Consider the following 15,845-nt stretch of genomic DNA (forward strand, 5'->3'; position numbering starts at 1 on the left):
AGATAACGGTCCAAGTTCAGGAAAATTCATAAATTATTATGAGTGGTCTTAAATGTGTGGTGTTGGAATATTTTATAGGGATCATCAATGTTGAAAACAGTTGTACTGCTTCATATTTGTGTGGATCTGCTCCCATTGAAATTTTTTATTATTTTGTAAAATAAATTAATACATTTATTTAGCAAGAACACATTGAAGTGTTTAAAAGTAAAGACAGTTATAATGTTACAAAATAACTTAATCAAATAACCCTGAAAACAAATGTATCACAGTATCACATAAAAATATGAATAAATCTTGATGAGCAGAAGATTTTCATGCCCATTTCCCAGTTCCTCTAGAAATGCCTTTTCCAGAACTGCAGTACCAGTAAACATATATAGCTGCGGGCAGCGATGCGGGTCCACGACCCTGGAGGGCTGAAGCACAGATAGGTTCAGATGTACAGGTCGGATGAACTCAAAATGAACAGAAATTCAGATGAGAACGAACACAGAATGAACAAAAACACACTTATTTCTAATCCTGGATGAAGAAAGGTTAGTACAGCGCTGAAGGGGTGAGTCTGGAGTCCGCTGCTGCTTCAATGTTTGTAATGAGTGATTATAATCAATGTATTAATCAATATTTTTCCATCTAAATATCACATGAGTTGAATGACTTCTCTGGAGATTTTACTTTGTTATATCAGTTCCCAGATTGATCACTGACATGTTCTTCTCATGTGTTCTCTAATGTCTGTGTTTGAGATCTGAGTGCAGTAACAGTGCTGGCTCACTCAGCCCGGCTTCCAGAGATGAAATAGGGACTTGTTTTGTGTTTGAAAAAAGGCCTTCAACATGTTCAAACATACAGGGGTCATTGAAGTCTATAGTTTAAGGGACCATTTCTCAGTTAAAGGCTTACTTTCCAGTCAGACTAAAGTGTTGCTCTCCCTGAGAGAAAGACTCCAGACAATCTTCAGTAAAACTTTTCTTTAATTTATATAATTCTGACTCTGGGTCTTCATTCATCAAATCTGGTTCTGGGTCTTTGACTGTAAATCCTTTTACAAGGCTTCCGGATACTAAAGGAATCGAAACCTGACACACAGTTTTATACAGCGGTCAGGGTCAGGGTCAGGGTCAAGGGTCAGGGTCAGGGTCAGGGTCAAGGGTCAGGGTCAGGGTCAGGGTCAGGGCGTGTCCTGAACCTCAGCGCCGCTGGAGACGTGTTCGCACAGATGCAGAAGTTCCACAGTTCAAGTGAGCATCAACTCAAAATGAAGATATAGTATATAAAGCACTGCAGGTTATAGTTACAGTTTTTCTGAATTGCTAAAACACATTTCTTGAAACCATATCTCACTTTCTCAAAACCTTAAACACAAAACCAAATTTTCAAACCACATTCAGAGAACCTCGGCAAAATCACACAACGCTCTCAGATCATACACACGTCAATCAATATTATAAACACGACAGATCATTCGTTAGACACTACATAAAAAATGGAGAACACAGACTCCAAAGCTTGCAGTTACAGGAAAAAAGTATATTGTAACAAAGTAAACAAATTTTACAATTATGTAAACAAGTATAGTAATGACAACGTACAGTAGTAATGTGAATAAAGTGTACACTGTATGCACTGCCAGTGTAGTGTTGTACTGGATATTGAATAGTTGGCCTATCGAATGTCTGTATATTCAGCACTCATACTGTGATGATACAGCGACACTGCAGAGGCCATACAGGTTATAGTAAACACTGTAGATGAAGAGCGTTACAGTAAACACTCTAGATGAAGAGCGTTACAGTAAAGACTCTAGATGAAGAGCGTTACAGTAAAGACTCTAGATGAAGAGCGTTACAGTAAAGACTCTAGATGAAGAGCGTTACAGTAAAGACTGTAGATGAAGAGCGTTACAGTAAAGACTGTAGATGAAGAGCGTTACAGTAAAGACTCTAGATGAAGAGCGTTACAGTAAAGACTCTAGATGAAGAGCGTTACAGTAAAGACTCTAGATGAAGAGCGTTACAGTAAAGACTGTAGATGAAGAGCGTTACAGTAAAGACTGTAGATGAAGAGCGTTACAGTAAAGACTGTAGATGAAGAGCGTTACAGTAAAGACTCTAGATGAAGAGCGTTACAGTAAAGACTCTAGATGAAGAGCGTTACAGTAAAGACTCTAGATGAAGAGCGTTACAGTAAAGACTGTAGATGAAGAGCGTTACAGTAAAGACTCTAGATGAAGAGCGTTACAGTAAAGACTCTAGATGAAGAGCGTTACAGTAAAGACTCTAGATGAAGAGCGTTACAGTAAAGACTGTAGATGAAGAGCGTTACAGTAAAGACTGTAGATGAAGAGCGTTACAGTAAAGACTCTAGATGAAGAGCGTTACAGTAAAGACTCTAGATGAAGAGCGTTACAGTAAAGACTGTAGATGAAGAGCGTTACAGTAAAGACTCTAGATGAAGAGCGTTACAGTAAAGACTCTAGATGAAGAGCGTTACAGTAAAGACTGTAGTTGAAGAGCGTTACAGTAAAGACTAGATGAAGAGTGTTACAGTAAACACTGTAGATGAAGAGCGTTACAGTAAAGACTCTAGATGAAGAGCGTTACAGTAAACACTCTAGATGAAGAGCGTTACAGTAAAGACTGTAGTTGAAGAGCGTTACAGTAAAGACTCTAGATCAGGGGTGGGCAAACTACGGCCCGCGGGCCACATACGGCCCGTTAGGCTGTTTAGTCCGGCCCGTCGAGTATTTAAAAAATTGTCTTATGATCGCGTTCATTTTGCCTTTTTCTTGCAATACTTTGTGTTATATATATTATATACATATATATTGCGTTGCATATATTTGACAATCAGAATATCAGATATTTCATGCCATAGCTAATAAATGTAAAAAAGGAAAAATGACATAAAAGCAGATCATCATTCATTCAGCGCTGTTGTGGCTGCGGTGTGTCACGTAACAAGCAATGACGCGTCACCATGGAAACCAAACAGACAGCGACAAAAGCGCATAGACTTGTTGCACGTTAATGTTTTTTCCTTTTTTTGGAAACTCACGGAGAAAAACATGTTTGGTAACCGCTTGCACGCATGTTTAGTTTTTCCTTTGATTTGTCTGCTATTTAGTTTCTTTGCTCCTCTGGATTTGTGGATGTATCCTGACTGATTCCGTTTTTTATCGCCTGCTCTTTATCGCCCGGCTTTCGACTACGCTCCCCTGTCTGCCATGTACAGAACCCGGTTTTGTTCATTAAATGTTCTGATCTGCCTTTGCTTTTTATGTTTTATTTTATTATACTTAAAATAAATTTATACATTAATTTATTTCGTTTTTTTCCACAAATGTATGACTTTTGGAAGTGCAAATTGATGCCATATGCAGTTTTAATAAAGTTGAATTAACGTAACCTTCTGTCATTTTTACTTTTCTAAGTGTACACTTGCAGGTGTTTTGTTTCTATTTTACTGTTTGGCCCATTAAATAATAATAAGGATAAACAATATTTAAAAAGTATAGGCTATAATTATCTAACATCTGACTAATTAAAAATTAACCTCAAAACATAACATGCTAAATGGGGGATATCTAGCATAAATAATGTATTGTCAGAATGTGTCTCTCAGTTGTTGAATTTCGCGCAGACGTTGCCACAACGTAAATGTGTTTGCTCAGCCCGATCTCATGAAAGTGCGAATACATGAATTGTATTTGTAGTGCTTATGATACGCAGTTTTCGCGTGCATATGATACGCACTTTACGGCGTGTAATAGGCACGCACTCCGCAGCCCTAATCCTAACCAAGGGGTTTACAGTGCGTAGCATATGCACGCAAAAAAACATTTTTGCCGTATAAATGGCACGAGAAATAAAATTAGTGGTATAGATACGCACTTTCATGAGATCGTGTTTTTTAATCTGCTACTGGGCCGGCCCTCTGTCAAATTTTAAAACCCAGTGTGGCCCTTGAGCCAAAAAGTTTGCCCACCCCTGCTCTAGATGAAGAGCGTTACAGTAAAGACTGTAGTTGAAGAGCGTTACAGTAAAGACTCTAGATGAAGAGCGTTACAGTAAAGACTCTAGATGAAGTCTAGATGAAGAGCGTTACAGTAAAGACTAGATGAAGAGTGTTACAGTAAACACTGTAGATGAAGAGCGTTACAGTAAACACTGTAGTTGAAGAGCGTTACAGTAAATACTCTAGATGAAGAGCGTTACAGTAAAGACTCTAGATGAAGAGCGTTACAGTAAAGACTCTAGATGAAGAGCGTTACAGTAAAGACTAGATGAAGAGTGTTACAGTAAAGACTCTAGATGAAGAGCGTTACAGTAAAGACTCTAGATGAAGAGCGTTACAGTAAACACTGTAGATGAAGAGCGTTACAGTAAACACTGTAGATGAAGAGCGTTACAGTAAAGACTCTAGATGAAGAGCGTTACAGTAAACACTGTAGATGAAGAGCGTTACAGTAAAGACTAGATGAAGAGCGTTACAGTAAAGACTAGATGAAGAGCGTTACAGTAAACACTGTAGTTGAAGAGCGTTACAGTAAAGACTCTAGATGAAGAGCGTTACAGTAAAGACTCTAGATGAAGAGCGTTACAGTAAAGACTCTAGATGAAGAGCGTTACAGTAAAGACTAGATGAAGAGTGTTACAGTAAACACTGTAGATGAAGAGCGTTACAGTAAACACTGTAGTTGAAGAGCGTTACAGTAAAGACTCTAGATGAAGAGCGTTACAGTAAAGACTCTAGATGAAGAGCGTTACAGTAAAGCCTCTAGATGAAGAGCGTTACAGTAAACACTGTAGATGAAGAGCGTTACAGTAAAGACTCTAGATGAAGAGCGTTACAGTAAAGACTTTAGATGAAGAGCGTTACAGTAAACACTGTAGATGAAGAGCGTTACAGTAAAGACTTTAGATGAAGAGCGTTACAGTAAAGACTCTAGATGAAGAGCGTTACAGTAAAGACTCTAGATGAAGAGCGTTACAGTAAAGACTAGATGAAGAGTGTTACAGTAAAGACTCTAGATGAAGAGCGTTACAGTAAACACTGTAGATGAAGAGCGTTACAGTAAAGACTCTAGATGAAGAGCGTTACAGTAAACACTGTAGATGAATAGCGTTACAGTAAAGACTCTAGATGAAGAGCGTTACAGTAAAGACTTTAGATGAAGAGCGTTACAGTAAACACTGTAGATGAAGAGCGTTACAGTAAACACTCTAGATGAAGAGCGTTACAGTAAAGACTGTAGATGAAGAGCGTTACAGTAAAGACTCTAGATGAAGAGCGTTACAGTAAACACTCTAGATGAAGAGCGTTACAGTAAAGACTCTAGATGAAGAGCGTTACAGTAAACACTCTAGATGAAGAGCGTTACAGTAAACACTCTAGATGAAGAGCGTTACAGTAAAGACTGTAGATGAAGAACGTTACAGTAAACACTGTAGATGAAAAGCGTTACAGTAAAGACTCTAGATGAAGAGCGTTACAGTAAAGACTCTAGATGAAGAGCATTACAGTAAAGACTCTAGATGAAGAGCGTTACAGTAAAGACTGTAGATGAAGAGCGTTACAGTAAAGACTCTAGATGAAGAGCGTTACAGTAAAGACTCTAGATGAAGAGCATTACAGTAAAGACTCTAGATGAAGAGCGTTACAGTAAAGACTGTAGATGAAGAGCGTTACAGTAAAGACTGTAGATGAAGAGCGTTACAGTAAAGACTCTAGATGAAGAGCGTTACAGTAAAGACTGTAGATGAAGAGCGTTACAGTAAAGACTCTAGATGAAGAGCGTTACAGTAAACACTCTAGATGAAGAGCGTTACAGTAAACACTCTAGATGAAGAGCGTTACAGTAAAGACTGTAGATGAAGAACGTTACAGTAAACACTGTAGATGAAAAGCGTTACAGTAAAGACTCTAGATGAAGAGCGTTACAGTAAAGACTCTAGATGAAGAGCATTACAGTAAAGACTCTAGATGAAGAGCGTTACAGTAAAGACTCTAGATGAAGAGCGTTACAGTAAACACTCTAGATGAAGAGCGTTACAGTAAACACTCTAGATGAAGAGCGTTACAGTAAACACTCTAGATGAAGGGCGTTACAGTAAAGGACACTCAGAAGAGTCAGAGAGAGAGAGATTCTGCTTCATCATGTGTTCATGTTGATCCGGCCAGAGGAGTTTCTCCTCGTCTCAGACTCTGTGCAGGAGAAGAGGAAACCCTGAAGCAGATCCAGCCTCGACAACACTATACACACACTCTTCCTCATCCTCATGCTCTTCCTCACTGTTCACCACCTCTTCCTCATACTCCTCTTCCTCATCCTCATACTCTTCCTCCTCTTATTCATACTCTTCCACCTCTTCCTCCTCTTACACACCTGCTCTTCCTCATCCTCTTCCTCCTCTTACACACCTGCTCTTCCTCATCCTCATCCTCCTCTTACACACCTGTTCTTCCTCATCCTCATCCTCCTCTTACACACCTGCTCTTCCTCATCCTCTTCCTCACTGTTTACCACCTCTTCCTCATCCTCTTCCTCCTCTTACACACCTGCTCTTCCTCATCCTCATCCTCTTCCTCCTCTTATTCTTACTCTTCCACCTCTTCCTCATCCTCTTCCTCCTCTTACACACCTGCTCTTCCTCATCCTCATCCTCCTCTTCCTCCTCTTTCACACCTGCTCTTCCTCATCCTCCTCTTCCTCATCCTCTTCCTCACTGTTCACCACCTCTTCCTCATACTCTTCCTCCTCTCCCTCTTATATTGTTCCATCCATTATTGGTATCAACATTCAGTGCAACATTTTGAGTCAATTTTGGGACTCTGAACGGACTTGTATTATGTACAGTTGGTTTGGTCTCATCATTAGAAATAAGTGTGAACAATTTTGAGTCGTTGTGTGTAAACGATGACACTGTGTTGTAGATGTGTTTAACTTTTGCCTGCCTGTGTTTAGAGTTTTGAAACACAAGTGCATCACAGTGCGAGATGTGTTTTAGTGAGTGAGAATGTGTTTAGAGTTTCGAAAAAAAGTGTTCATGAGATTTTCGAACAGTGTTTTTTCCAATTGCTAACACACAATTTTGCAAACTAGGCTGATTCCAAATCAAAGTACTTAACACAAATTCACAAAACCACACACCCAAGCTGAAAAATACCTCATATATCCTGCAAAATGAAGCACTGCAACCAGAACTACATCTAGCATTATCAAAATCTAACTTTTGCACGAAAGGGCACACACTTCATTCATATTAGCAGATTTTTGTCTGACCAACTACACACTGTTGGGCATCATGAAGAGCACTCGCATCTTTAGTATGCTTTGCCATAATACTAAAATAGTTAAAATTGTAGAAAATTCTTCAGATTGTTCACATGCACAGAAATATTTGCAGACACACACACATGCTGTTGAAACATAAGTTTTTTTATTTTTCACCAAAAACAAGTCAGGGCAACATATGCACATTAGATATATTTACACTGGACGGAACACAAATATGCTCACAAAAAACAGTAAACTGAAAAAGAAAATTGCAGAAAAAAAAAAAATATATATAAAAATAATTAGGCCGCATCTCGCTGCACAGCCGGGTCTGGCCACTCCGCCTCGTCCACATCACAGGCAATGCCTTCCCTTGCCCTTGACATCGAGGGAAGAAGCGCCTTGAGTGCCTTATCCATGAATCGCACATCGATCTCATCACGTGCCTCTTCCATAACCTTCCACCGCCATGCCAAAGAGAACTCTTCTCTGGGGTTCAGGAATGGAGAGTATGGTGGGAGGCGTTGCATGAGAAATGGACTGTTTTGGACTGGGGCTGCACAATGAAAGCTCACGTTGTCCCATACTACAACGTACCGGTTTCTTTGATGGTCTGCATCATTCATACGCTCTGGTGGTATGAGAATGTTGTAGAGTCTGTCCAGAAATGTGAGAATATGGGCTGTGTTGTATGGTGCAAGGTTGGCATGATGGTGGAAGACACCATGCATGTTGGAGATTGTGATGTTCCCACCATGTTATAAACATCTATAATGGCTCTGTGGCCAATGACGTTTCTCCCCCTTCTTCTGGTCTTTGCTAGGCTGAACCCAGCCTCATCTATAAAGATGAACTCATGTGCAGCATTTCCATTACTCCCTGAAAACAAAGAACAGAAATCAGTCAATATGGTGTTCTCCAGGACACTGGGAAACGATGTTACGTGTAGTGTACTGCAGTCAGTATCGCACTTACATCCACATATGCTCGTCTGACCTCTTTGTTTCTTTGAGAGTTTCTCAAACGGCACCTTATAAAGTTGTTTCATTCTGATTTGCTCTCGCTTGAGAATGCGAGCCAATGTGGACAGACTGACTCATCAATGTTGTTGAATATGGTGTGGTCTTGGATGATGTGGCTTTGAATTTCTCGTAATCTGATTTAATTATTTTCCAAAACCAAGTTTACAATGCCAGCTTCCTGAACATTCGGCCCCTTCCTCCAACATGGTTGCGTCTCTCAGTCCTTTAGAGAAAAAAACAAAACAATGACAATGCAGCCTAAAGATATTTCCCCACAGTAGAGTATATTGCACAGGAAACTTGTACAGTGAGTGTATGACATCAGCCATTCATGAAGTAAACAGGTGTCACCCGACTGACACACTATGACACGGGGCCAATGACGTTTAGACTGGAGTACAGGGATGTGACCAAAATTTCATGTAGTACCGTATTTTTCGGACTATAAGTCGCTCCGGAGTATAAGTCGCATCAGTCAAAAAATGCCTCATGAAGTGAAAAAAAACATATATAAGTCGCACTGGACTATAAGTCGCATTTATTTAGAAATTTATTTCACAAAATCCAAGACCAAGAACAGACATTTAATCAGGAAAGGCAAGTTATTCAACTACACAGTAGCACACAGAACAACAGGCTGAATAAGTGTCCAGTATGTTAACGCAACACATTAACGCCCGTTTCACACATACTCCGTTTGTAGTGCGTATATTTTTCCGTACCCTTGTTAACAGGTCAGAGCTTTCACAATGCACGCGGTTGCAGTCCGTCGATCCGTTCCAGGTGCGGTGCGTATCAGCCGCGGCGCTACCATTATTTTAGGTCCGGGCCCACCCATTTTCTACTATGGTTTTGTACGTTTCTTCATTCGGATCTATTTGCGATCCATTCCATTCTAAACAAACAACGCAGTTTAGCCTACATGCTTCGTCCTTGTTACATTATTCATTAAGATAATAATTAATAAATGCACGCATAATTATCAGTGGACTTGATAAATGTTGCAGATATGTTTTACTATGCATGCACAAACAAATGCCTTCTAACTTATGTGTGCAAAATTCAGAATAAAATGAATGTGCAGCAATTTGTACAAATAGAGAGTCTGTAGGCCTACTATATGTGTTGTAGCCATCAAGCTCATTTAGTTTCATATTTGTTAAAATATTAGAATGTTATTTTTTCATCTAAGTTGATTATGAAAAGTGAACCGCACGAGTAAGATAGGATATACAATATCGAGAGACATGGAGCGGGTCAGACATGATTTTGACCACTTAATTAAGTTAGAAAGCCCTTTTTTAAGTGAATTTCGTTTTGTATAAATTGTATCTTAATTTTAATATTTTTTTTTATCAACAAATTGCCTGTATTTAATGAAGCAAATAGGAGACAATATAAGAGGCGCGCCCGCGCGGTCACTTGCATTGCTCGTGAACAGGAGCGCATCTCATCCTAACTTAACGAAACTCAGCATATGCCTCACAGACATGAAATCTATCTTAAAGCTTGAAATGTCTTTTTAACAATTTAAAACGAAAAGAAAAAGGCTAGGCCTACTCTCTGATTAGTGATTATGCAATCCATGATGTGCATTTCTCTCTATAGGCGCGTTCACGGAGTTGACGATCGACAACTTCATCTTTACAGCTGTTGCTGCTGTTAATAAACTAAAAATAATAGGCCTATAATTTTATTAAACAATACATTAAATGAAATTGTAATTTTTTTTTTAAAAGCAACAAAAAAATCCTGTTTAAGTTTTTCTTTTCTTTTTTACCTGTGCTAATTACGCATTAAATTCAGGTAGGCTATGAGTCGCTGTCCTCAGTGCCGCAGAAAAGCGCTGAAACGGAGATGAAGGGAAACCCGTTTTTTTTTTTTTTTTTTTTTTTTGGCTTATTTTAACTGGCCCATCCAGTTTTCTGGAGGCCCACCTACAATCAAAATCCTGGCGCCGCTAGTGGTGCGTATACAGCAGTGCAGCGATCGTTTCCGCACCGAGTCTATTTTTGCTGTGCTGCACGCGCTGAATTAAAGTGACAGCACACGGTTTGTGGTCAAAATGAATACAGATTGACCAGATTGACATGAAAATGTAGTAATTTCATCATAAATGCATTTAATTAAATACTAGCCTACTATTTTTCACAGTCATCTTTTTACTTCAAGCGTTGGTAAATCAAGGAAAACTACAATTTACTTCAACAAGGCGACATAATGAACAACACTCGTCTCATTCGTGGAGGTGGAAAAACAAGTTATTTGTGACATGCAAGATTTATTGTATAAAGATTTAAATTATGCAAAAGAAAGGGTATGAGTCTGCTGTTTTTGTCAATTTTAAGTTTTAATTTAAAATGTATGCGATTTTAATATAAGTGCATGGTTAAATATTTGACCACTTGCTTGAGCAACTTAATATATAATTATATAGAAGTAATGCATTGAATAATAGTTTGTTTAAATTGTGTTTAAACGTGAATACGTCTATTAAAGAGTTTAAAGAGAATCGCAATGCTGACAAAAAACTTTTTCTTTTTTTTTTAAATAAAATTTGCTGATAACTTCTGGATTTGAAATACAATGTGTTTGGGGTTACAGCCGCGGGTCAGTTACGCACTGCAAACGCAGCTTATGTGAAAGCACTTTAGCGCGTGCTGCTCCTGCACAGCATATGCACCGCACACGCACTGCACACGTTATTCAGCTACACAATAGCATAAAGAACAAATATCTGGGAGGCTGAATAAGCTAAATTAACATAAGCCAGCGAGTCCAACAAGCAAGTTACCAGTAAACAAGTTCACCAAGCTCCCGCGATCTCATTCCTCATCATTTTCTTCATCATCCGTGTCGCTTCTGAACAACTCCGCCAACTAGAGCGCCCCCTCGCGGCTGTAGACGGTAATGTTTTCTCTTGGTTCATCTCAGTCTGAATTAATTTTGATATATAAGTCGCACCTGACTATAAGTCGCAGGACCAGCCAAACTATGAAAAAAAGTGCGACTTATAGTCCGGAAAATACGGTACACATGTTTTAGTCACATCCCTGTACTCCAGTCTAAACGTCCGGACGACACCAGCGACAGTAACGGCTCAGGTTGGGCGGCACTCTCGGTCGCCCAGGGCTGATGACATGATCAACTAAGGTTCCTTCAAGCGTCTCGGAGACGTTCCCGCAGTTCTTCTGGATTTAGTCTGTCTCAGTTTCTTCTGTTTCTTCATGTAATCACAGACGGACTCGATGATGGTGAGATCAGATCAGACCGGCTGTTGTCAGACTCCTTGTGCAGACACAAATCTCACTGGATTATTACAATTAATGGCAAAAAGAATGTTTGGAAATGTAAACTGATATTTCCTACTGACACACTACAGCAAAATATAACTGACTTTAAACCATGTTTTTGGGGTGGGGCGGGGTATTAACATGCCTAAGACTTTTGCACAGTACTGTGTATATATATATATAAAGCTGGATATATATATGCTTTGCATCACATAAATAAATGATAAAATAGAAAATTATTTTATCATTTATCATTATTTTAAATTGTAATAATTTTTTTCTGTATTTTTAATCATAAAATCATAAAAGGTCTGTAGGCCTGGGCTTCATTTAACAAACTATGATAGTTTCATCAAATGGTAAACGGTGTAGACTAACCACAAGTGACTTGAGTACTATACCATTACCATTAATGCGACTTGTGGTGCTGTTTCGTGCAGGGCTTTGAAGTCAATTAACATTCATTAGTTCAACGACGCAGATTCAGGTCGCTTCATAAGTTTACATTCGTCTGTCCATGTAATTTTCAAACGATTTATTTATAAATGACTAAACTTGTTGTGCCAGATGATGATTGGTAGATGGATTATACATGACAAACAGACTTCAATTAATTATGTAGGCTAATATTTTAAAATATGTGATATGTGGATTTTTAATTGAATCGACACACAACCTTTTATTATTGAAAAAAAAGTTGTAAAAATTGTTTTGTTAAAGTGTGAGTCTCTCTCTCTCTCTCTCTCTCTCTCTCTGTGTGTGTGTGTGTGTGTGTGTGTGTGTGTGTGTGTGTGTGAGAGAGAGAGAGAGAGAGAGAGAGAGAGAGAGAGAGAGAGAGAGAGAGAGAGAGAGAGAGAGAAGGGGGGGGGGGGTAGGTTGTAATTATTTGCATGGAATGATAAAACTGTGTTCGGTATTTACTTCCGTCTAGTGTTGAGCGCTGTAAGATCAGGATCAACTGGCTCTAAAACATCCAGTCGAGGCTCCTCCCCTTCAGTGACGACACGACCTCAGGGAACCTCCTTAATTAGCGAATTTCTGCTCCAGTTCTGGCTATTCTCCTCTCCTCTCCGAGTGCTATTCCTCACAGATGATGTCCTGACCTTTATTTCCAAACAAACTCACGCTGCGGTTTGATAAAGCGACATGGATCAGAAAGATTCAACGACTCTGCAAAAACTGAGTTCTTTCAGTATCAAGAGTCTATTGCTTCCATCCAAGAGTGATAAACCCGACCCGACTCTTCCAGAGCAGAGCACACTGCAGTCGGTCCCCGACCCGAACCCCTCTCCGGAGCCCGTGGAGATGGAGCCCGACTCGGAGAAACTCAAGGATGCTGAAGAGCCCAACAAACCCGCGAAGCTCGACAAGCCCCCGTTCAGCTACAACGCGCTGATCATGATGGCCATCAGGCAAAGCCCGGAGAAAAGACTCACGCTGAACGGAATCTACGAATTCATCACGAAAAACTTCCCATTTTACCGGGAACACAAGCAGGGCTGGCAGAACTCCATCCGGCACAACCTGAGTCTCAATAAATGCTTCGTCAAAGTGCCGAGACATTACGACGACCCCGGGAAGGGCAACTACTGGATGCTGGACCCCTCGAGCGATGATGTGTTTATCGGGGGAACCACGGGGAAACTCCGCAGGCGCTCGGCGACTTCCAGAGGAAAACTGGCGATAAAGCGAGGACTTCGGTTTTCCCCATTGGGATTGGGAATAAACGAGACGGCGAATAATCCTCTGTACTGGCAAATATCGCCTTTATTATCTTTACACCATCCACATTACAACGGAACGTCGCATGGATTTCTGAATCAAGGTCATTACGGTTCTTTCGGTCCTGGGATCGAGCCCGCGACTCGGCCCGGGTTCGGAATGAGCTCGGCTCCGGTCGGGATCCTGTCGGGATTCCTGCACCCTCCTCCGGGTCTCCAGCAGAACTCCTTCAGCTCTCAGCAGACTTTACTCTCAGACTCCCTCAGGACATCTCTCTCCTCATTCGCTCCGGCGCCGGCAGTCTCGTCCCGCCTAGACAGAGTTTCCCCGGATTCATTTTAAGGGATTTCGTCGAATGCGCTGAAATCATAATCACGGAAGCTTGTTTCCGCCCCTGAATAAAAGAAAAGGGTAATTGCGACTCGTTATAGCACAATTCTGACTTTATTTCTTGCGATTGCGAGTTTAAGCCCAATACACTCTTAAAAATAAAGGTTCCTAAGGGAGTTTTCACAGCGATGCCATTGAAGAACCATTTTGGGTTCCTCAAAGAACCTTTCAGTGAACAGTTCTTAAAAAGAAACATCTTAGTGTGAAGAGCATTTTAATAACCTAAAGAACCTTTTGTGGAATGGAAATGTTCCATGGATGTTAAAGGTTCTTCGTGGAAGCATCGATGTCATTTAAGAACCTTTATTTTTAACACTGTATATCACAATTCTGAGTTGTTTTTCGCCATTATTCTGAGATATAATCGAGAGGGAAAAGTCAGACTTGTGGGATAAAAACAACCCGTAGCGAAAACAAGCTTCAATACAGACTTGCTTCCATGCAATTTCACGATCATTGTTGACCTGTTTTTCATTTGTATGTGCTTCGAAAGCGCGTGCTTTCTTACCTTTTGGTGGAAAAATAACCAAAATAACGCGATTATTTATAACGCTATAGTGTTCGAAGTCGAGTTAATTTATATTTTATTTCTTAGATGTATTTGATGTCCTTGTATCCATCCATGGTCCATTAATCTGCAGACCAACTGAATTCATAGGCCTGTGTGTCGGGTCTCAACAGTGGATGAATTGGGAGTATGAGGGCAATCCGAGACACTCATCAGGCTTTCCTTTATTTGTATTTTCTCAGGTCCCAGATACAGCCTGCAGATTCACTCATATGGAATATGGGATGTATGATTATGTGGAGCTCACCGAGGCATGCATGCATGTCAAACAAATGATCAGTGTTTAATCTACACACAGTTAGGGATGCTAGCACCTCTTTTTCGTGTACTTTACCCGTCTTTTTCAGATAAATGAAACTTTTGTAGATTAAGGAGAACCTCGGACCACTAGACTGCACTCAGCTTGTTAAATATTACATTTTACATATACATCTTATAGCTTGGCCTACAATTTAAACATAAGTTGCATGTATAAATTAATTTCAAGCTTACAAAAAACAAACGAATTAACATCTACAAATATATATTAGGCATAGGCCTAAATAGATAAACGAATAGCCTACGTTATAGGCTAAAAACACAAGAATCCACTTTGTATTAACAAAAACGAAACACTCACGTAGGCTATTTGTAGGCTAATTCATAATTACATAATTCTAAGTATAATTCTAACCTGATCTCATGAAATGTGTCTCTATAGCACGCATTGTTTATCGTGCAATTTATACGCGAAAATTAGTTGCTGCATGCATATGATAGCCTACACACAGTAAACCAGTAAAGCCCTTCGGTCCGTGCGTATTACACGCCATAATGTGAGGATCATAATGCACGCTAAGACTGCATTTCATGCACGTAAAAACTCGCTTTCGTGTATTAATTGCACGATAAAAACGCGTGCTATAGAGGCGCATTTCATGAGATCAGGCTGAAATTAAACAACTTAAGCACTTTATGGCGTTCATTGGTCTGAGGCTCGGATTAATTTATGAAAGTTTTAGTGTTGTTAGTTAGTTTTCTGAAATGTAACAGTAACTCTACCATGATGCTCAGGTGTGGAATCAGTTGAATCAGTGACATTATCACTCCATTCCTTTGTTGCTTTAAAGTTTTGCACTTTAAAAAATATATATTCTTCATTTAGCACTGAAAGAACAAAAACGCTTTTGTATTTAAAAAATTAAGAATTTGTACTAAATTAATAAACAATAAATGTTTGTTCTTGGATTTTAACAGAGCTCTCTCTATTTTAAAATTGAATATGTATAATATGAGCATAATATGAGTTTATTTAATTTAATAAAATTGCATTTAATCACAATAACATTAATTTTAAAATTCTTTATATCGTGCATTTTTGGCTTAGGCCTATATGGTGGTTCAACAATAAAACATTTGAAACGTTCTTTTAGCTGTAATATTTGTTTACTGCTAAATAAATAAATACCTCAAATTCAAATATAATTTCTAATTTTAGTGTTAATTACATGGTCGGAAAGTTAAATTATATGTTAAATATTGGTTTCGCTTTTTTGTGTAGATTTGTTTTAGTATATCCACAGAAATGT

General features: G+C 39.3%; 1 protein-coding gene across 1 annotated transcript; it reads left to right on the top strand.

Moving 5' to 3' along the window:
• The first annotated feature begins 12,614 nt into the window (after window positions 1–12,614).
• On the top strand, window positions 12,615–15,590 carry foxg1d (forkhead box G1d). Its single transcript, XM_079855794.1, has one exon. It carries the CDS (start codon window positions 12,744–12,746, stop codon window positions 13,659–13,661), a length of 918 nt encoding a protein of 305 aa, XP_079711920.1. The 5' UTR covers window positions 12,615–12,743; the 3' UTR covers window positions 13,662–15,590.
• Window positions 15,591–15,845: the final 255 nt, after the last annotated feature.

The sequence above is a fragment of the Squalius cephalus genome (genome assembly GCF_949319135.1).
Source record: "Squalius cephalus genome assembly, chromosome: 21".
Taxonomy (NCBI): domain Eukaryota; kingdom Metazoa; phylum Chordata; class Actinopteri; order Cypriniformes; family Leuciscidae; genus Squalius; species Squalius cephalus.